Source organism: Somniosus microcephalus, chromosome 25 (assembly GCF_052327205.1).
Source record: "Somniosus microcephalus isolate GS21.2 chromosome 25, FLI_Smic_1.0, whole genome shotgun sequence".
Classification (NCBI taxonomy): Eukaryota; Metazoa; Chordata; class Chondrichthyes; order Squaliformes; family Somniosidae; genus Somniosus; species Somniosus microcephalus.
Window position 1 is genome coordinate 39,229,182 of NC_141011.1, and position 22,880 is coordinate 39,252,061.

The window sequence follows — 22,880 nt, forward strand, 5'->3', positions numbered from 1 at the left end:
TTCACTCAGAGGGTGATAGGTCCATGGAATATGCTGCCCCAAAAAGCTGTAGAAGCTACATCATTACATAAATTTAAAACAGAAATAGACAGTTTCCTAGAAGTAAAGGGAATTAAGGGTTACGGGGAGCGGGCAGGAATTTGGACATGAGTCTAGGTTCAGATCGGTCATGGCCCTGTGGGTAGCGGAGCGGGCCCAGGGGCCGTGTAGCCTGATCCTGCTCCTATTTCGTGTGTCTAATTCTGTTAGATTCAGGATATGGTTCTGTGATAGTGGATTGGCGGTTAGGATCAGATCAGCCATGATCTTATTGAATGGCGGAGCAGGCTCGAGGGGCCGATTGGCCTACTCCTGCTCCTATTTCTTATGTTCTTAGTATTTACAGCACAGAAACAGGCCATTCAGACCAGCAGGTCCATGCCGGTGTTTATGCTCCACACCAGCCTCCTCCCACCCCTCTTCCTCTCACCCCATCACCATATCCTTCTGGAGTTACTTTTGGAACAATGCAAAAGTGACAGTATAACAGTGTACTCCAATCGGGTATCACAACAGAATGTAATGAAGCTCATGCAAATGTTGGTTTTTGTACAACAGAAAAATTCAAAGGAATCGGATGTGTACCGAGTTAGCTCTTCTCACCAATAAAAAGACTTGCATTTATATAGCGCCTTTCATGACCACCGGACATTCCAAAGTGCTTTACAGCCAATGAAGGACTTTTTGAAGTGTAGTCACTGTAGGACAATAACAACAACTTGCATTTTTATAACATCTTTAACATAGGAAAATGTCCCAAGGTGCTTCACTGAAGCGTAATCAGACAAACATTGACACTGAACCAAAGAAAGAGATGTTAAAGAGGGGCGACTAAAAGCTTGACCAAAGAAAGAAAGAACTTTCATTTATATCGTTCCTTTCATGAAATCAGAATGTCCCAAAGTGCTTTACAGTCAATGAAGTCTGTTGAATTGCAGTCACTGTTGTAATTTAGAAAATGCGGAATGACAATTTGAAAACTGCAAGGTCTCACAGACAGCAATGAAATAAATGGCCAAATCATTTGTTGTATGGCTAAGGGATAAATGTTGGTCAGGACACCGGGAGAACATTCTTCAAAGAATGCTTTGGGATTTTGTATATCAACCTGAGAGGGCAGACTGGACCTAGGTTTAACGTGTCAGCTGAAAGACCAAAGAGATAGGTTTACAGGAGAGTCTTAAAGGGAGGGAGAGAGAGGGAGAGGTGGAGAGCCAGAGAAGTTTAGGGAGGGAATTCCAGAGCGTAAGGCCCAGAGAGCCGAAGGCACGGCCGCCAATGGTGGGGCGAAGGAAGTGGGGGATGCGTAAGAGGCCAGAGTTGGAGGAACACAGAGTTCTCAAAGGGCTGTAGCTCTGGAGGAGATCACGAAGATAGGGAGGGGAGAGGCCAAGAAGGGTTTTGAAAATGAGAATGAGAATTTTAAATTGGGGGTGTTGGGGGACCGGGAGCCAACATAGGTCAGCGAGCACAGGGCGATGGGTGAATGGGATTTAGTGCAGGTTAGGATACGGGCAGCAGAGTTTTTGAAGGGTTCGAGTTCATGGAATGTGGAAGATGGGAGAACGACCAGGAGAGCATTTGAATAGTCGAGTCTGGAGGTAACAAAAGCATGGCTGAGGGTTTCTGCAGCTGAGGCAGTGGCAGAGAAGTGCAATGTTACAGGGTATGGGGTCAGAAGCTCAGCTTGGGGTCAAATAGGACGCAAAGGTTGCGAAGAATCTGATTCAGCCAGAAACAGTGGCTGGGGAGGGTGACTAAATCAGTGGCGAGGGAACAGAGCTTGGGGGTGGGAGGATGGGGGCCACTGAAGACATTGGCTTTGATCTTTCCCGATGGTTAACTGGAGGAAATTACAGCTCATCCAGGACTGGATGTTGGACAAACAGTCTGACAACAGTGGAGGGTTTGAGCGAGGCGGTGGAGAGGTAGAACTGGGTGTCGTCAGTGCACATGCAGAACTTGACGCCATTTGTTTGGTTGATGTTGTCGAAGGGCAGTACGGGGGTTGCTCCAATTGGCCTAAATACCCCTGAGACTAGGTGGGGAGAAATGAGTGAATGACAGTCTACTTAAACTGATGGTAGGTGAGTGTAGCATCACAGCCAAGCCTGATCCTGTTCTCAACTGACAGCCACTCACTTTTTAGCAGGCGTTCCTGGATATTAATCAGGAGTGGAATCTCTGGCGGACAATACCTCCCGCCGCCCCCCCCCCCCACAATCATATTCAATAGAACTGAGAACAAAAGACTGACTAATAGATGGAAAATTGCAGGAAGCTTATTCGTCGGGTACGCATGCACGGTACCACAATGGCTTCAGGTTCCTCAGAGGGTTTTCAGGTGCCCCAAAATGGGTGCATGCGCAGAGGGACCAGAACACCGTGAAAATAATCACTCCCATAAATGCTTGCCTTGCCAGCGATGCCCACATCCCATGAATGAATAAGAAAAATTTACTATCCCTAGTTGTTTTACAGGGGGTCTGCGGGAGTGTGTCAGTATTGACAGAGGTCTTTAGTTGTGTGTATAATTTTACAGGGGGTCTGCGGGAGTGTGTCAGTATTGACAGAGGCCCCTAGTTGTGTGTACAATTTTAAAGTGGGTCTGAGGAAGTGTGTCAGTATTGACAGAGGCCCCTAGCTGTGTGTATAATTTTACAGGGGGTCTGAGGAAGTGTGTCAGTATTGACAGAGGCCCCTAGTTGTGTGTATAATTTTACAGGGGGTCTGAGGAAGTGTGTCAGTATTTACAGAGGCCCCTAGTTGTGTGTATAATTTTACAGGGGGTCTGCGGGAGTGTGTCAGTATTGACAGAGGCCCCTAGTTGTGTGTATAATTTTACAGGGGGTCTGCAGGAGTGTGTCAGTATTTACAGAGGCCCCTAGTTGTGTGTACAATTTTACAGGGGGTCTGCGGGAATGTGTCACAATTCCAGCAAAGCCTCTGCATGAGCAACTTTAGCAGATGATGTAATGGCCTGGCATTGCGTGCGGCGTCACCGACGTCGCTGTGCGGATGCGTCTGACGTGCGGTGCTGTGGGAACGGCGATGGCGGTAGATTGCACGAAGGCGGACGGGGGCGTTCGAACGTCCCGCTCGGTGCGGGACGGCCTGGACAAAAGCATCACCCTGCCGCCCGACGAGATATTCCGCAACCTGGAGAATGCCAAGAGCTTCGCTATCGACATAGGTAGGCAGAGAACTATGCGAGGCGGCGGTGCTGAGAGTGAGGGGCGGGTGATAAGGGCCAGGGAACTGTTTGGCCTGAGAGGATTGGGAGGAGGGAGAGGAAGGGGAAAAAGGAAAAGTGGACGGGGCGCAATGCGCATGCTCGGCATGCTGCAGCGCCCCCCGGGAGTTGTAGTTCTCAAGGCGGACGCCGCTGGTTGTTTGACGTTCAAAAGCACGAACAGCAAAACTACAACTCCCATCAGGCATCGCTCCGACAGCCCACTCTGGATCGAAAAGTACACAATCCTGCACAGTTGTTTATAGCTAGTGAAATAAGTGCACAGTCAGTGTGGAGGAGTATGTATTGCATTCTGACCATCCTTCAATACGTGATTGGTATTTATCAGGGAGCTAGTCATTTTAGAAGGTTAATCGGTCAGTCTAACAGTAGCTTGCATTTATACAGCACTTTTAACGTCGACCTCTAGACTGGACTATTCCAGTTCTCTGCTGGACGGCCTGCCACCTTGCGCCATCAGTATACTTGAGCTCATCCAAAACTCTGCTGTCCCTATCCTAACTCGCACCAAGTCCTGTTCACCCATGTGCTTGCTGACCTACATTGGCTCCTGGTCTAGCAACGCCTTGATTTTAAAATTCTCATCCTTGTTTTCAAATCCCTCCATTGCCTCACTCCTCTATTTCAGTAAGCTCCTCCAGCTCTACAATCCTCGAAGATCTCTGCACTCCTCCAAATCTCACGCTTCCCAGATTTACTTTGCTCCACCATTGGCGGTTGTAACATCAGCCGTCCAGGTCCTAAGAGATCTCTCCTCCTTTAAGACACTTCTTAAAACTTACCTTTATGACCAAGTTTTTGGCCATCTGTCCTAATATCTCTTTGTGGCTTGGTGTCAAATTTTGTTTGATAACTGCTCCTTTGAAGTGCCTTGGGACGTTTTACTATGTTAAATGCGCTATATAAATGCAGGTTATTATAGAACGTCCCAAGTTGCTTTAAGACCTTAATGTGTTTATTCTTGGCTCCATTTGTGAAGGGGGCAGTTTGCACATACTTACTGTTATTTCTTGATTTCAGTTACTGAACATAGGAATTAGAATTTTTTTGAAACTAAGTAATTCAAGGAAAATATGTACTTTTTTTCTACCAATTTTCTTATTTACCTTCTTTCCCCTGCAAAGGCACTGACTCTGCTGGAATATGGTGTCAGTTCCTCTCTCGTGAAATTAGATGCAAAGTGTTGACCAGGCTGTTAAATGGCTGGTATTACTGAATAGCATTCTAGAGAGGAAATATCTAGCAGTTTATTTTTTCTCTCCCCTTTCGATCCAGGATGGTTGAAGCCAAATATAATGCCACTACTACTAGCCTGGCTGAGACTAGATCACTCAGCACGGGTGAGAGACCAAATGTGCGTGTGTGTTTGTGGCTAAGCTACTCATTGCCTTGCCCACCTGCGTCATCTGGGAAGTTGGGATTTGTGTTTTGTGCAAAAGGGAATAGCCAGTGAACTTCATAAGAAAATTCATTGTACTGTGGCCTGATTTATTGCTCTCTGCTTTCCATCGCTTCCCACCCTTCTGTATCTGACATTGATTTGAGTAATGTTTGGTAATATAAATTATAAAAACTTTAATTGACTGGGAAAAATGCATTATAAGTGGTTGAATGTTTTCCCTTAGGAGATCGTTAATGATTAATGTGTGTAATTGCCCACTGCAAAAAAAAAATCAGACTTTGAAACCAATAAAAGGCTTGTCTGTTATAGAAAAATGAGGAATGAGCATAACAGCAATTAGTAAAATTGTGTGTTCACAGTGTAGGCAATACTAGGACATACAGTTTTCAAGTTTATAATTTCCAGGAATGGAGCAATTTGATTCAGGTTTTCTTTAAAAAAAAAGTACTTAGACTTTGTCTATATTCAGAATTTAAAAATCTTTGGGATCCTGGGAAATTTTTGTAAGAGTTTCAAATCCTTATATTTTCATTATTTTGGTTGGACTGTGGATGCAGACAACTAGTTGCTTATAGATAGATAAAAGGAAATGGAGGAAATCCATTGGCAACAACATTAATTTGACCTGAGAATTAAGAAAGAAAGAACGACTTGCATTTATATAGCGCCTTTCCCGACCACCGGACGCCTCAAAGCGCTTTACTGCCAATGAAGTACTATTTGAAGTGGAGTCACTGTTGTAATGTGGGAAACACGGCAGCCAATCTGCGCACAGCAAGGTCCCACAAACAGCAATGTGATAATGACCAGATAATCTGTTTTTGTCATGTTGGTTGAGGGATAAATATTGGCCAGGACACCGGGGATAACTCCCCCTGCTCCTCTTCGAAATAGTGCCATGGGATCTTTTATGTCCACCTGAGAGAGCAGACATCTCATCCGAAAGATGACACCCTCGCCAGTGCAGCGCTGGAGTGTCGGTCTACTACCTTCTGACTCCGAGGCAAGGGTGCTACCACTTGGCTATCACACTACACCCCACACAATAAACATTGATCTATAGCAACCAGGAGAACCTGCTTCTAGAAGCCCTGCAAGACCAGTTACCAAACGAACAAAAACCGCAAACTATGCAAAACTTAATCGCTGTCCAAGTCATAATGTGCCACATCACTGCTATCTCTTTAATTCTTCAGTTAGCAATACAGCACATTGTGCTTATTCTCATGATAACATGTGATGTAAGCCCCCAAAGTGCGGACCAAGTGATATACAAGGTCGACGACACTGGCTTGTTGTAAGAAAGACAGACCCAATAATTGAAGTCAAAACGGTTTATTCAGGCCTGGGGAGCTATGGCTCTTGCGTCCCAACACAAGGCTCCGACTCCACTGAACCTCTTGAGGTTCACACAGTTATACACATTTTCCGAGACCTCCTACTCCAGAGGTCCAATCGATTTAAAAGTCTATACATTAATCACTAACTAGGTGTGTCTAACTTAAACAAGGTAGCCTATAACATAAGTTTCACTTTTCACTGCAGGGGCCTGTGCACCCTCTGATTTCTTGGAAATGAGTCATCAGGTCATGTGATTTCTGAGAAGCGAGTCATTCTCTCTCTTGACCACTATTAAGTTTTGTTTTTCCAGAAAAGGGTTATGTCAGTGTCTCTTTTTTGTAAGTTTCATCTTTCTAAACTGGTATGGTCATTTCTGCAATTAAACATAGGATAATTAGTACATTTCATCTTTACACATTTTGCTGCCGCAATTGCGTTCTACTAAACGTGCCCTGTTACGCTCATTTTTAAATCTTACTTCACATGAAAAAGAGTTGCATTTGCATAGTATCTTATTACACCTCTCAAATGTTTCAAAGTATTTCACACGCAATTTAATATATTTAAGCGTAGCGATTGTTAGCTAGACAAACTCCACAATCTATTTGCACACAGCGCGATCCCACCAAATAGCAATACGGTGAATGGCTAGTTAATCTGTTTCTGGTTGCGGGAGTAATGCTGGTCAGGACATGGAAAGTGCTCCCTGCCCTTCTTCAAAAACTGCTATGAGAACTTGTAACTATCATCCCCAACACCAGAATAAGCAGCCAGCCTGGTGTAACATCTCGTCCAAAGGGTCTCACTACCGACCATGCAGCACTCCCTCGGGACTGCAACACAACATCAGCCTAGATTATGTGATCAAGCACTGAAGCGGGGACTTCAACCCACAACCGATGACTCCGAGAGGAGAGTGGTAACAACCGAACAAAGCAGGCACAGAGAAAGAAAAAGGAAAAAAAGACACAAAGGCTGGAACTCAAAATAAAAACCAAACGTGCTAGAAATGCACAGCAGGCCAGTCAGCACCTGTAATGGGAAAAGATGGATTGTGAGGTCCCAGGTGTGTACCTGTTGTGATGAACGGCACATGTGGACCATCCCAACCAGTCGTTTCTCTTCACAGATGCTGACTAACCTACTGTATATTTCCAGCATTTTTTGCTTTTTCATATAGAAAAAGGTACTAGAAAAGGAGCAAGGAACAATCGAGAGTGGAACTAAACTGGAATAGGGCGAACTTCAATGGGATGCGAAAGGATTTAGCCACGGTAAAACGGAACCAAAGACTGACAGGAAAAACTGTAATGGAACAATAGGTGATCTTTAAGGAAGTGATGTTCCAAGTACAGGCTAGGTACGTTCCAACAAGAGGGAAGGGTAAGGGAACCAAAGCAAGGGCTCCTTGGATGACGAGGGAGATAGAGAAGATGATGAACCAAAAAAGAGGGCGTATGATGCATATCAGGTGAATTCTTCAAGGGAGAACCAGACCAAATACAATAAGTTGAGAGGGGAAGTGAAGATGAAAATAAGATTGGCAAAGAGAGAATATGAGAGACCCTCAGGAGCCCCAAATAGAGTTTGAACCCCTGACCCCATTAATTCCCATATACCTCAAGTCTGACAAAGGGTCATCGACCTGAAACGTTAACTCTGTTTCTCTCTCCACAGATGCTGCCTGACCTGCTGAGTTTCTCCAGCATTTTCTGTTTTTATTTCAGCATCTGCAGTATTTTGCTTTTGTACTTTGTATCGGTGTTTACTAAGGAGATGGATGTTGACAAAATATTGGTAGAAGTGGAAAAGGTAGAAGCAATGGAAGGGGTGAAAATTGATACAGGATGTACTAGAAAGGCTGGGTATTCTTAGAGTGGACAAGTCGCCTGGTCCAGATGCCTTGCATCCCAGGTTGCAAAGGGAATTGGGGGAGGAGATAGCAGAAGGGCTTGCCATAATTTTCCAATCTTCCCTAGATACGGGGGAGGTGCCTGAGGATTGGAAAGTGGCAAATGTGACACTATTGTTCAAGAAAGGGTGTAAGGACAATCCTAGTAACTACAGGCCTGTCAGTTTAACATCAGTGGTGGGTAAAGTTTTAGAAACAATAATCATGGAAAAAATTAACGGGCACTTGGAGAGGTTTAAGCTCATTAAGGAGAGCCAACGCGGGTTTGTAAAAGGAAGATTGTGTTTGACTAATCTAATTGAATTTTTTGATGAAGTAACAGAGAGGATTGATGAAGGGAATGCAATGGATGTTGTCTACATGGATTTTCGGAAGGCATTTGACAAAGTACCACATAGAAGGCTGGTTAACAAAATTGAGGCTCATGGAATAGGTGGGTCAGTGGCAGCTTGGATAAGGGATTGGCTTAAGGACAGAAAACAGTGAGTTGTGGTAAATGGCTGTTTTTCAGACTGGAGGATGGTAGACAGTGGGGTTCCCCAAGGGTCAGTGCTGGGGCCACTGCTTTTATTGATGTATATAAATGACCTGGATATTGGAATACAAAGTAGATTTCTAAATTTGGTGATGACACTTGGGGGTGTGGCAAACAGCGATGATATCAATCGACTGCAACAGGACATAGAAAGGCTAGCAGAATGGACAGACAAGTGGCAGAAGGGATTTAATACAGAGAAGTGTGAGGTGATGCATTTTGGGAGAAGGAACAGGGAGAGGCAATATACACTTAATGGCACAGTTTAAAGGAGTGTGCAGGGACAGCGGGACCTGGGAGTTAATGTGCATAGGTCCCTGAAGGTGGCAGGACATATTGACAGAGTGGTTAACAAAGCATATGGGATCTTGGGTTTCATAAATAGAGGTATTGAGTACAAAAGTAGAGAAGTTATGCTGAACCTTTATAAAGCGCTGGTTAGGCTACAACTGGAGTATTGCGTCCAGTTCTGGTCACCACACTTTAGGAAGGATGTGAAGGCCCTTGAGAGGGTGCAGAGGAGATTTACCAGAATGGTTCCGGGAATGGGGGATCTTAGCTACAAGGACAGGTTGGAGAAGCTGGATTTGTTTTCATTCGAGCAAAGGAGGTTGAGGGGTGATTTGATAGAGGTGTACAAGATTATGACGGGTTTGGATAGGCTAGACGAGGAAAGGCTGTTCCCACTAGTTGACAGTACAAAAACTAGGGGACACAGATTTAAGGTTTTGGGCAAGAGATACAGGGGGGACGTGAGGAAAATAATTTTTACACTGCGAGTGGCGAGGACCTGGAACTCGCTGCCGACGGAAGTGGTGGAAGCGGAGACACTCAGTGTTTTCAAGGGGAGACTGGATAGGCACTTGAGGGCAATAAACTTGCAGGGCTACAGGGATAGAGCGGGGGAATGGGACTGACTGGATTGCTCTATAGAGAGCCGGCATGGACTCGATGGTCCGAATTGCATCCTTCTGTGCCATTATGACTATGACTCTATGAAACGATGCCAGTAACCCACTTCTTACAATATTTATACAATGCAGCCATTCTATTATTCCATTAATCAGCTGTGGCTCAGTGGGCAGCACCCTCGCCTCTGAGTCAGAAGGTTGTGGGTTCAAGTCCCACTCCAGGGACTTGAGCACATAAAGCTAGGCTGACACTCCAGTGCAGTGCTGCACTGTCAGAGGTGCCGTCTTTTCGATGAGGCGTTAAACCGAGGCCCGTCTGCCCTCTCAGGTGGACATAAAAGAGCCTATAGCAGTATTTTGAAGAAGAGCAGGGGAGTTATCCCCGGTGTCCTGGCCAATATTTATCCCTCAATCAACATCGCTGAAACAGATTATCTGGTCATTATCACATTGCTGTTTGTGGGAGCTTGCTGTGCAGAAATTGGCTGCCGCGTTTCCTACATTAAAACAGGGACTACACTTCAAAAGTACTTCATTGGCTGTAAAGCGCTTTGGGACGACCGGTTGTCGTGAAAGGTGCTGTAGAAATGCAAGTCTTTTCTTTCCAAGTGCTCATTGTTTCTGTAACTTTTGGGTGATTTTCAGGACTTTGGGGAAAGAGCGGGGGAGTGGGACTAATTTGGATAACTCTCTCAAAGAGCCGGCACAGGCACGATGGGCCAAATGGCCTCCTTCTGTGCTTTAATATTTTATGATCAGTAGATTAAAAAAAATATTTAGTGTTTATTAAGATGCCAACATAAGGAACCACACATAAATGGGCCCTCCAATGGTTCAGCCTGTAAATGCACCACATCATGCACTGAGAGATACAGATCGGGCATGTCCCAAGTTTGAACCCCTTAGTCTGAATTATTTAATCTCAGCTGGGGCAAAGGTGGGGAAAAATATTTGTTCTCCTTCCCCCGAGACTGGTAGGAAGAAAAATCAGCCAGATTTTCTCGCTATCCAGTGACATCTCCCGGAAAGTGTGTCTGTTGACTTCAGGATTGGGTTTAGCTGTGATTGTCAGCCCAATATTTGGCTAAAGGGAGTCATTATTCAGCTCACGTGTAACTGTGAGTGACAGGGAGACACTCCCTGCTTCAGTTCCTTCCTGAGCTGCCAACTGTGAGATATCTTTACCAACGGAGCTTGGAGATGGAAATTTTGACTCTTGTTACTACTTTACTATATTACACCAGGGATGAGGGACTTCCAGTGTTCTCTGAGAAGATGAAGGGAAGATTTAGTAGAGGTGTTCTAAATTACAAGGAGTTTGATGAGAGTAAATACGGAGAAACTTTCTACCAGCGGGAGGGTCGGTAAAAGAAAGACTTGTAATTATAAAGCGTATTTCATGACCACCGGGCGTATTACAGCCAATGAAGTACTTTTGAAGTGTAGTCACTGTTGTAATGTAGGAAATGCAGCCACCAATTTGCGCACAGCAAGCTCCCACAAACAGCATTGTGATAATGACCAGATCATCTGTTTTAGATGTTGATTGAGGGATAATTATTGGCCAGGACACCGGGGAGAACTCCCCTGCTCTTCTTTGAAATAGTGCCGTGCGATCTTTTATGTCCACCTGAGAGAGCAGACAGGACCTCGGTTTACCGTCTCATCCGAAAGACGGCACCTCCGTCAGTGCATTGGAGTGTCTGCCTAGAGTTTTGTGCTCAAGAGTAACCAGAGGACACAGATTTAAGATAATTGGCAAATGAACCAGAGGGGAGATGAGAATTTTTCTTTACACAGTGAGTTATGATCTGGAATGCTCTGCCTGAAAGTGTGGTGGAAGCAGATTCAACAATGACTTTCAAAGGGGAATTCGGTACTTGAAAAGGAAAGATTTGCAGGGCTCTGTGGATAGAGCAGGGAAATGGGACTAACCGGACAGGTCTTTCAAGAGACTGGCACAGGTAAGATGGGCTGAATGGCCTCCTTCGGTGCTGTAACATTCTTTGATTTTCAAGACAATAACTGAGGTAACCCTGGGGACTGAGTGGAGTATAGAATTAGCCCTAATTCACACACTTGAATATATTATGTACGGTAGATGAATCGTCAGGACCCAGCTTTGATTTGCGGTCTTTGCTGAGTTAGGTGACCTGAGCCAGGGCAGGAATGAGGGCGCAGGGAGAGGAGGACAGTTGGCATCAGTATGTCTGGGCTAGGAAGGGGGGGGGGGGGGGGGGGGAAATCAGCCTCTGATCACATTCAGTGATTTCTGCTGAAAAGTGTGCATGGCGGGTGAGGATCGAGCTTGGCTATGATGTTCAGAAAAACCTGCTGACATTCACCACCTAGACCCACACATGAAGAATGGGCATTTGGGCAAGGTACCGTCCCCCAGCTAGAGTCAGCACCTTCAGGAGAGGGGAGAAAGTTTCCTCTTGTATAAAAAAAAAAAAAAATTGTCTCTACTATTTGTACCTTGAAATAAAGAATAGATTTGCCTTCCAAAGCTAGGCTTTATTAACTTTAAAATTTGCAGCACATCTTTCCACATCCAGTCCCAACCAAAGCTGGAAAAGAACTGAATTTAAGGTGGCCACCACACATCATGTGACATCAACTACCAATGAGATTACAACATATATCCCAAGGCAGTTAACAAACAACCAATCACAATACTTTTACTAAACAAGGAATAATCACCACATTCACCCCTCCTTTTAAAATATACTCCAACCTAAATAACCTTTACAATTTATAATTAATTTACAACTAAAACTATGCACAACAAGAGTAAAACTGTTTACATGACACAATACTAAGTGAACAACAACAAATAATAACATTGCACATAAGTATTAAGTATCTCTCAACTAAAACAAAATATTTCAACAATTTTAAAACATTACTATCAATTTAAAAGTCCATTTTCAATCGGTCGACCGGATATCTTGTTCGTGTCGACCTTCTTAACCTTGGTGAAATTCCTTGCCCTCCCACACCAGAAGGCACAGAAGTATCTTCAGCAGGAAGGCTATCCATATCCTGATTTTCAACGGTTTCCGGATTAGAAATCCCATCAGAAGGTAAACTGGGACGGTCATAAACATCCATCAAGGGCTGACTAATAGAAGTATAATTATCTGCAATCGGATTGGAGACATTCGTAGTATCTGTAACAGCATCCACATTATCTAAATCATGACTATTGTTAATATCCTCAGAAGAGGGCTGGCCACCACAAGGAGCCAAGTCTTTAATTGAAACGGTACTTTCTTTCCCATCTTGGAATCGAATATGAGCATATTGGGAATTTGCCTCCAACAGCTCCACCTCCTCCACTAAAGGATCATATTTTGACAATCTAACATGGCGTCGAAGCAGCACAGGTCCCTGCATAGTAAGCCATGAAGGTACCGAAGATCCCGTAGTAGATCTCCGCGGATAGTTAAAGAGCCTTTCATGGGGGGTCACATTAGTAGCCGTTGAAAGCAATGATCTAATGGAATGCAGGGCATCAGGCAGTACCATTTCCCACTGTGTATTCTTAAGGTTCCGGGATGTCAAAGCCAACATAACTGCCTTCCAGATCACCCCATTGTATCGTTCACACTGTCCATTACCCTGGGGATTATACGGGGTAGTTCTACTAGTAGAAATTCCCCGACTCTGAAGGTATTCCTTCAACTGGGAAGACATAAAAGAACTTCCCTGATCCGAATGGATATACGCAGGCATCCCAAAGATGACAAAAAGTTGAGTCAGACATTTGATAACTGTAGCAGCGGATACATCTGCACAAGGAAAAGCAAAAGGGAACCTTGAAAACTCATCCACAACAGTAAAAATATATCGGTTTTGAGTAGTTGAAGGAAGAGGCCCCTTCAAATCGACGCTCAAACGTTCAAAAGGAGAAGTAGCCTTTATAAGATGAGCTCGTTGAGGCTTAAAGAAATTCGGTTTACACCGAGCGCAGATAGAACATGATGAAGTCATCCGCTTGACATCTTCAACTGAAAAGGGCAAATTCTTACTGCGTACGAAGTGTATCATCCTCGTAACCCCAGGATGACATAAGGCATTGTGAAGATTAATAAGCGTATCTCCGTGAATCACAGAACAATAAGCCCTCGACAGTGCATCAGCAGCAACATTATCCTTCCCCGGACGATAAACGATGTCAAAATGGTAACATGCCAACTCAATCCTCCATCTCATTATTTTATCATTTTTGATCTTTCCAAAATGTTTAACATCAAACATAAAGGACACAGATTTTTGATCAGTTACCAACGTGAAATGTCGCCCCGATAAATGTCTCCATTTACGCAATGCTTCTACTATTGCGTATGCCTCTTTCTCTATTGAAGAATGTCTTTTTTCACTATTGTTCAAAGTACGTGAGAAAAAGGCCACAGATCTTCCATTTTGGTTCAGAGTAGCCCCAATTGCAAAATCAGAAGCATCCGTCTCGATCACAAAAGGAACCTGCTCATCAATAGAATGCACAACTGCTCCTAAAATATCCTTTTTAAAATTCTCAAAACATGTCCTGGCCTCCCATGATAGAGGATATGTCGTAACCCGAATAAGAGGCCGGATCTTCCGTGAAAAATTTGCAATCCAATTAGAATAATAAGAAAACAGTCCAACAACTCGTTGCAAAGCCTTAGAATTAGTAGGACAAGGTAAATCAATCAATGGTCGCAGACGTTCTGGATCTGGTTTAATCTTGTTTCCCGAGATAATATACCCCAATAGATTTACCTCAGTAGTCGAAAAGATACATTTCTCTTTATTAAAAGTTAAACCAACTTTTTCTGCAGCTTGAAGGAATCTTTTTAAATTAGAATCATGCTCCACCCTTGATTTGCCACACACTGTGATGTCATCTAAGTATGAAAAGGTGTCAGAGAGGGAGTTATCACTTATAAAAGCATCCATTGCCCGTTGAAAACAAGCAACACCATTAGTAACACCAAATGGTATTCGGCAAAACTGATACAGCTTTCCACCAGCCTCAAAGGCCGTATATGGTTGATCCTTCTTAACAATAGGAATCTGATAAGCACTCTAAGTCAATAGTGCTAAAAACCTTATACTGAGATACTTTATTGATAAGCTCATCAATCTTAGGCAAAGGGTACGCATCTAATTGAGTATACCTATTAATAGTTTGGGAATAGTCTATCACCATTCGTTTCTTGTGTCTCTCGTTAGTCGTGACAACTACCTGTGCTCGCCAAGGCGAACAACTAGGTTCAATGATTCCTTCCAATAAGAGACGTTGAACTTCAGAATTAATAAATTCTCTATCCTGACTACTATATCTTCTTGACTTTGTAGCAATTGGCTTACAATCCGGCATCAAATTGGAAAAAAGTGATAATGGAGAAATGGATAAAGAGGTTAATCCACAAATAGATAAAGGTGGCTTAGTCCCTCCAAATGAAAGACTAAGAGACTCGTGTAACTGAAGCACATCATGTCCAATCAAAATATCCGCACAGAGATTAGACAAAACAGATAGGCGTATATCAGTATACGTATTACCTAGAAGAATAATTTTCACAAAGCAACAACCAGCTATTTGTGAAGTAAGGGTCGTCTGAGCCATACACACCTGATACGTAACAGGCGAAATTTTCAAATGCTTCTCCTTCGCAAACTGAAGACTTATAAAACTCAGTACTGCCTGTATCTATAAGGGCCTTCACTTCCAACCCATTAACTTGAGCCGTAACTATAGCTTTGTTTAGGCCATGACCAAATGCAGCAGAAATTGATGCAATAAACGCCCTATCTAAAGGCTGAATAGTCACAGAGGAGGAGGTGGTAGAGGAGGGCCCTCCCACACCAGGAGAGGAGGAGGTAATTGAACCTGATGATTTGCACACACGTGCATAATGACCTCGCTTGCCGCATTTACTACACACAGCCTCCCGAGCAGGACACTTCAGACGAGGGTGCCGGATATTCCCACAAAAATAACACTTCTGAATCCTAGAGGCAACAGCCGCCGAAGTAGAAACTGTTTCAGAATCTAGAAAACCACTCCCATTAAGTCCACATAATTCCTTTTCATCCGAAACTGCCGAAACCATAGTCGCAGGCCGATTAAAAAGAGCATAAGAATCCGAACTTCTCTGAGCCACATCCAATGTAGAAGCTTGCTCAAAAGCACTTTTAAGATCCAAAGTCTTATTTTCTAACAACCACTGACGAATTGATCTAGACAGTAATCCATTAATAAAAGCATCCCGTACCGATTCTTCCTTATATTCTTCAGCCGTCACGGCCTTATAATTACAGTTAACACTAAGGCACCGAAGTGCTTGTAAATAAGTATCCAAAGATTCTCCCACCTGCTGCCTACGGGCAGATAGAAGGTGACGTGCAAATACCTCATTCTTTGGTTTAACAAAAATCTTTTCCAATGTAGAAATAGCCACTTCATAAGTTTTACAGTCCAAAATATATTTATATACATCCGGAGCAATGTAGTTGATCAGCATATTCAGCTTATTTAGAGACTCTTGATCCAACACTCCCAAAAAGTTTTAAAATGTACAATACCAATGTTTCCATTTATCATCCACTCCAGCAGAATTGGGGTCAGCCTTGAATCGTTCTGGTTGAAGATATCGCTCCATTCTAACATAAAGTTAATAAAGAATAGATTTGCCTTCCAAAGCTAGGCTTTATTAACTTTAAAATCTGCAGCACATCTTTCCACATCCAGTCCCAACCAAAGCTGGAAAAGAACTGAATTTAAGGTGGCCACCACACATCATGTGACATCAACGACCAATGAGATTACAACATATATCCCAAGGCAGTTAACAAACAACCAATCACAATACTTTTACTAAACAAGGAATAATCACCACATACCTAAAATTTGTGCTTGTGTTTATCCGCATGGCCGAGCTGTCGATGTTGTTTGTGCTGATGGGGAAGTGCCGTGCAGAGGCCAGCTACTTCCACGCAGGGGAGCAGAGAAGCTGGGAACGCCAGTCTTGAATGGCATTGGCAGATCAGGTTGTCTGTCTGCCTGGCCTCAGAGCTGGGAGAGTGGTTTGGGACACGGGTGGGAAGACCAAAAGAGAGGAGGGTAACATCTGAATCTCCGCACTTCAAATCCTGCGTTTTATCAGTTTTGGTTGCTGACAACTTTCCATCACAAAAATTGTGATATGTTCTTCCAGTAATTTCCTAGTGAAGTGAATAAAAGAGCTTTGGTTTACTTAATGTACTAGCTAAATATAAACTTCGCCACCGACATCACTGTTGAAGTGTTTCAGAAGTGAAGGTTTAGTTCTGAGTTCACTGGATGTTTGTGTGAAGGAGCAGAACTAAGATTAGTACGTGCTCCATTCACCGGCGCATATCTGAACTTGCCGTTTTAAATTGTATTTGTTTATTCAACCCCTCCTCATGCTGATGGCTTCCTTCCAAACAGTTCTCCGCTAACCCCTGATATTCTCCCAAGGTCATTAACAATTTGTCCTTGTAGCAGAAATATTGGGTGGGAGGGAGAATCATAAGTAGAGAGTGAAAAACAAACAAAAAGAAATCATCTAATATATAAAACATTGGAGCTTAGCCTATGCCATTCCTATTTCTTCAGCAGGAAACAGTTAACAGATATTTTCATGATTGATAGTGTGCCGTCAGCAGGAGGCTTGTTGTACTCTGGCTGTGCTTCCATTGTCTGGGACCCAGCTTTTCCCGAGAGTGGGCTTTGGAGGCGCAGAATTCGTGGGCTTCTTTCTAGGGCTCCTCCAACAGAGAATTACACTATACAGGTGCAATACAAAAGGGAGAGTGGACTTGGCAGCTGCAAGTCTCTGCTTCAGCTAGAGAACTAGCAGCAAAATAAAAATGGATGAAGAGTTAGTATGTAGCTAGGTGTACCTGTTCAGGAGAGATAAAGGTGTTGTCATTAATATTTTAGTGACGCATAACAGTGGGCATGTGAACTGTAGAGCATCCAACAGTAAAAGTATAAATTTAGCTATTTCAAACTTGGTAGTTGAGAGCATTTTGAGCCTTACAGACCCATCACTGGAAGTGACGATAGGAGCAGGTTGAGCTGGTAAATTAAGAGCAGCACACAGCATTGAAGCATATTGGCACAAGTATCTTTACGCCTTGTGTATTGGCACCAAACCAATTAAGTCTGGTGACAACACTGGTTTAGCACTGCTGTGCGTTCTCGAGCTGTTCCTCTTTTGTTGCAGTTTGAGCTGTCGTGCTACATAATGTTTACAGAACTAGCAGAATGTCTTTTGTTAACAGGTGGCTCCTTGACAAAGCTGGCCTACTACTCAACTGTGCAGCACAAGGTAGCCAAAGTGCGATCCTTCGATCATTATGGCAAAGTAAGTATGACAGGCAGACATATTCTCCAGGGTCGGCACCTAGCCAACAATACTGCAGTTGTGATGGAGGGTGCACATCTGTTTGCAGTCTTTCTTTTCAGCTAGGTACCCTTCTATTTGCTCCCAGGTCCCACACCATCTTTAGCACAAAAAAAATGCATCTGGATACTGCTCCTCTTACCAACACTTCCATCATTTAGTCAGCCAAGTGGGTGTCTGCTCCATCCCCACTCCACTTGTGTGGCGTCCCACAGAGAGGTCAGATATGGATTTATGCTCATAATTTCCAAAATGGGTCCGTCCCGACCGTGGTCATATTTGGAGGGAGGGGAAACCAGTGGGTGGGCCATCCCTCAGTTACTTTTGCGTATCTCCTAGAGTAGTGTGGACGGTGGTTTTGGGGTAGCCTACTGTAATGGCTGAATTTGGGTGAGAGATGTCAGAAAACCAACTTATATTGTGGCCAGGTGCAGGCTGGGAGAGTGATGCCAAAACAACTTCTCTGCGCTGCTTTCCTATTTTTACATTTGAAGCCTGCCACTGATGATCTGCAGGCTAACTGAGTTCATGGAGGAGGTAGTTCCAATGCAGAGACAACAACAACTTGCATTTATATAGCGCCTTTAACGTAGTAAAATGCTTCACAGGAGTGTAATTGGACAAAAAATGACACCGAGCCAAAGAAGGAGACATTAGGACAGGGCGGTAGGTTTTAAGGAGCCTTTTAAAGGAGGAGAGAGAGGTGGAGAGCCGGAGAGGTTCAGGGAAGGAATTCTAGAGCGTAGGGCCTAGACGGCAGAAAGCACAGCCGCCATTGGTGGGGTGAAGAAAGTGGGGGTTGGACAAGAGGCCAATGTTGGAGGAACACAAGAGTTTCCAGAGGATTGTAGGGCTGGAGAAGGTTATAGCGATCGGGAGTGGCGAGGCCATGGAGAGATTTGAACACAAGGAAGAGAATTTTAAAATGGAGGCGTTGGTGGACTGGGAGCCAACGTAGGTCAGCGAGCATGGGTGATGGGTGAACGGGAATTAGGATACAGGCTGCAGAGTCTTGAGAGCTTGAGTTTTTATGGAGGGTGGATGAGGGTAGGTCGCCCAGCATTGGAATAGTCGAGTCTGGAGGTAACAAAAGCATGGATGAGGGTTTCGGCAGCAGATGGGCTGAGGCAGGGGCGGAGACGGGCGATAAAACGGAGGTGGAAATAGACGGTCTTGGTGATGGAAAAGGAATGGGTTCGGAAGCTCAGCTCAAAGTTTAATAGGACACTGAGGTTCCAAATAATCTGGTTCAGCCCGAGGCAGTGATCAGGGAGGGGGATGGAGTTGGTGGCTAGAGAATGGAGTTTGTGGTGAGAGCCGAAGACAATGGCTTCGGTCTTCAAGTTTTTAATTGGAGGAAAAAGCGGCTCTTCCAGGACTGGATGTGGGACAAGCAGTCTGACAACACAGAGACAGTGTAGGGGTCGAGAGAAGTGGTGGCAAGGTATAGCTGGGTGTCATCAGTGTACACGTGAAACCTGACGAAAGTGGTGCTTACAAGAACAAGGTGGGCCAGACAGTTTACACTAGGAAGTTCCATCGACTGTGCAAGACCCACGTGTTGATAGTCAGCGGCACCACAGTAATGTAAAAATGTCTTTGGTGATGTTGTCTTTGTCTCTCCTATAACAAAGAACTGGTTCCAAAAGCAGTCGCTCCCCACACGGATAGTAAGCAGGTCAGCTGTTTCACGATTATTGGCTGGTAAACAGAATTAACTTTTGCCATTACTTTTCATTGCATTTTAATTTTTCATTCTAGGCTGCTATTATGATGAGTGTAATGGTAAATTAACGAAGAACAGGCAATCAAAAATCCCGAAAACTTTGATAAAATAACTAGAACTTTGCATAAATTTTGAGCTTTGTGTCAGGCGATCATTTAAACACGCCCTGTAATACAAGGGTGTTCAAGCTTTGGCCTGTAGGTAGCCCCCAAGCCCTGGCAGTCTGGCCCACCAAGTCCAGGAAGCTCAGTCCTCTTTGTGCTTTTGCTCCTTGCTAATTGATTTAATTGAATTTTGTGCTGCTAGAGGTTTGGGAAGGGCTAGCCTTGGCACCGGTACCTCATTGGTGGAATCATCCTAAATCAGAACATCAAGCTCTGTTAATATCAGCAACTTAAGATATTTGTAATTTAATGGAATATTGAGTTTAAACTTTATATGAGACCTTATAGTACGCACCCGAGCGTCCATTGGAGACAAAAACCATGCATGCTCCTGCTGTAGACTTTTATTGGTCATGTTGTATTCTATTTCTTCTGGAAAATGTGGTTTTCCGCAGCCTTTGTTTCAGACCCTGACGCTGTGTTTGTGTTTTTCTAAGGGTCCCGATGATGAACCACTGTACGAGATCTCCGTTCAGGAAGAGATCACTGCCAGACTTCATTTTGTTAAATTTGAAAACGCTTATATAGAAACGTGCCTGGACTTCATCAAAGCCCACCTGGTGAACACGGAGACCAAAGTGATTAAAGCCACGGGAGGCGGTGCTCACAAGTTCAAGAGCCTGATCGAGAAGAAGCTGGGACTAAAGTAAGTGAGAGCTTAAAAGTTAGTGAGAACAAGTGACATTGGCACCAAGGTGCACTGATGAACCACACAGTCCCCAACCAAATCTTTCTTTCTCTCTTGTGTTCTGGGCACAAGTGGGAAACTTGATTTGCTCCAAGGGTTGCTATCAGTGCTGCATGTACCTGCCAAAATCTGCTAGCTAACTCCTGGGTTTGGTTGCGGTCGATGGAGAAATAGATTCCTATTGTCAGGAGCGACGTGTACCAAAGGACTGAGGGTGAGAATGATGGTTTAAGAGGAATATTGTGAATAAAAACAGAACTATAGAAAAAATCACTTGCAAGGGAGGAATGCGCAATTGTCTTATTGGATTGTCTATTCTTCTTTATGTCAGCCTTGGCTGGTAGCACTCTCGCCTCCCACTCCAGAGACTTGAGCACAAAATCTAGGCTGACATTCCTAGTGCAGTACTGAGGAAGATGTTGTCTTTCGGATGAGACGTTGAACCAAGACCCCATCTCTCCTCTCGGGTGGATGTAAAAGATCCCATGGCACTGTTTCGAAGAAGAGAAGGGGAGATCTGCCTGGTGTCCTGGCCAATATTTATCCCTCAACCAACATCACTAAAAATAGATGATCTGGTCATTATCGCATTGCTGTTTGTGAGACCTTGCTGTGTGCAAATTGGCTGCCATTTTCCCTACATTACAACAGTGACTACACTTTATTAAAAAAAATGCTTCAGTGCTTTGGGACGCCCTGAGGTTGTGAAAGGTGCTATGTAAATACAAGTTCATTTTTTTCTGTTTAGTACTTGTGATTGTTCCCACTAAAATTATTTTTTTTAACTTTGGATACAAATAAAACACTTGTCAGTAATTGCCCTCTATTTAGTCAGGTGATGTACTTCACCTTGGAGTCAAGTCAATTGTGAATTATGTGGTTCAGCTGTGTTACAAGAGAATTTATTCTTCGGTTAGCGTTTGAGTTATCCTCTGTATAATCATTTAGAATTCAAAAGGGAAATGTTTATACAGCCCTCTGCTGTGAGACAACAACCTGATTTAATTTTTCTGAAATCCTCTTCTATTTCTGGTTTTATATTTAGCTAAATCACAGGTTAATAAAGACTTAAATTAATACTGTGCTCACTGGATGTGGGCTTGTGTTAATTGTCCTTAATCAGCACACTGCTGGGTCAGTGGCATGTTCTGCTTATATGCAATTAAAAATGCCAATATGAGTTTAATTAAACATTACTTTCTACCAATTTCTTTTCAGTTTTTTTCACTCTCCCAAGGGAGTTAGTGATAGAAGCAGATTTCTCTTGTATTTTTATATATCTTTAAAAATCTTGCATCTGCATGCACTTCTTGTCAACTCTTTCTGTTATAAATTCCAAGTCCATATTTATAATGGAAACTGTCATGTAAATTTGTTCAGCTGTAATTACACTCCAGCCAATTGTGTTGTAGCATCCCCACTGGTGGTTGGGTGTAATTGCAGCACGAGAAGTCCATACAGGCAGTTTACTGTTGTAAATGCGGACATGGGAATTTGTAATGGAAATATATAAATAAAGTTAGAAGGTATGACTTTGGGGAACTGAATTATGTTTGGTCTAATTTCCCCGCCCTGTAACTGCTTCTCCTGAAGTCTATACTTGATCTTAAGTCCCCATGTGCAACACCACAGGCGATTGACGGGTATATTATAAAACTGGTACATCAAATGTGCATTTCCTACGTGTTACGCTTCAAAGAAATGTATAAAGAAACAAAGGAAGTCTTCAAGAACACAAAATACTGGAGCCAGAATGTCAACAGTCTCTTAATTGACATCATTGAGAACTCATTCATTGCTTACATAACGGCAGCAACTTCATAATTGATGTTTGCAATTAGATGTTGCACATTACATAGAATGTTCAGCACAGAAACAGGCTGTTCGGCTCAACAGGTCCATGCCGGTGTTTATGCTCCACACGAGCTTCCTCCCACCCTGCCTCTTCTCACCCTATCAACGTATCCTTCTATTCTTTTCTCCCTCATGTACTTATCTAGCTTCCCCTTAACTTCATTTCTGCTAATCGCCTCAACTACTCCTGTGGTAGCGAGTTCCACATTCTCACCACTCTCTGGGTAAAGGAGTTTCTCCTGAATTCCTTATTGGATTTATTGGTAACTATCTTGTATTTATGATCTTGAGTTCTGGTCTCCCCCACAAGTGGAAACATTTTCTCTACGTCTACCCTATCAAACCCCTTCATAATTTTAAAGACCTCTATTAGGTCACCCTTCTCAAAGAGCCCCAGCCTTAAAGCGATACACACCTACACTTTAGCAGAAGAATAATGCATTACATTTTGCATGATACAATGTTCCTCCTTATAAAACAGTGCATCCTCTAACTGACCGTGAGCAGTGCTATCGGGCACTTGCTGATATTATACAAATGGTAGATCGCTTCTCCTTTTCCTGCCGGTCACCCTTTAAAAACATCTATATTTTATATGTATATATAGCAACAAAAGCAGTCATTTGGAATAT

At 43.5% G+C, this 22,880-nt stretch overlaps 1 protein-coding gene across 4 annotated transcripts in view; it reads left to right on the top strand.

Moving 5' to 3' along the window:
• Nucleotides 1–3,090: 3,090 nt before the first annotated feature.
• The window catches only part of pank4 (pantothenate kinase 4 (inactive)), a 71,714-nt gene continuing 51,924 nt past the window's right edge, over nt 3,091–22,880 (top strand). For all 4 annotated transcript variants that reach the window (XR_015073539.1, XM_085967243.1, XM_085967244.1 and 1 more), the window contains exons 1-3: nt 3,091–3,232; nt 17,695–17,777; nt 20,144–20,352. Coding sequence is in view for 3 of the 4 variants with exons in the window: in XM_085967243.1 (XP_085823369.1) it covers nt 3,091–3,232; nt 17,695–17,777; nt 20,144–20,352 (434 nt within the window). In the remaining variant the exon portion in view is untranslated. The remainder of the gene's footprint in view (nt 3,233–17,694; nt 17,778–20,143; nt 20,353–22,880) is intronic.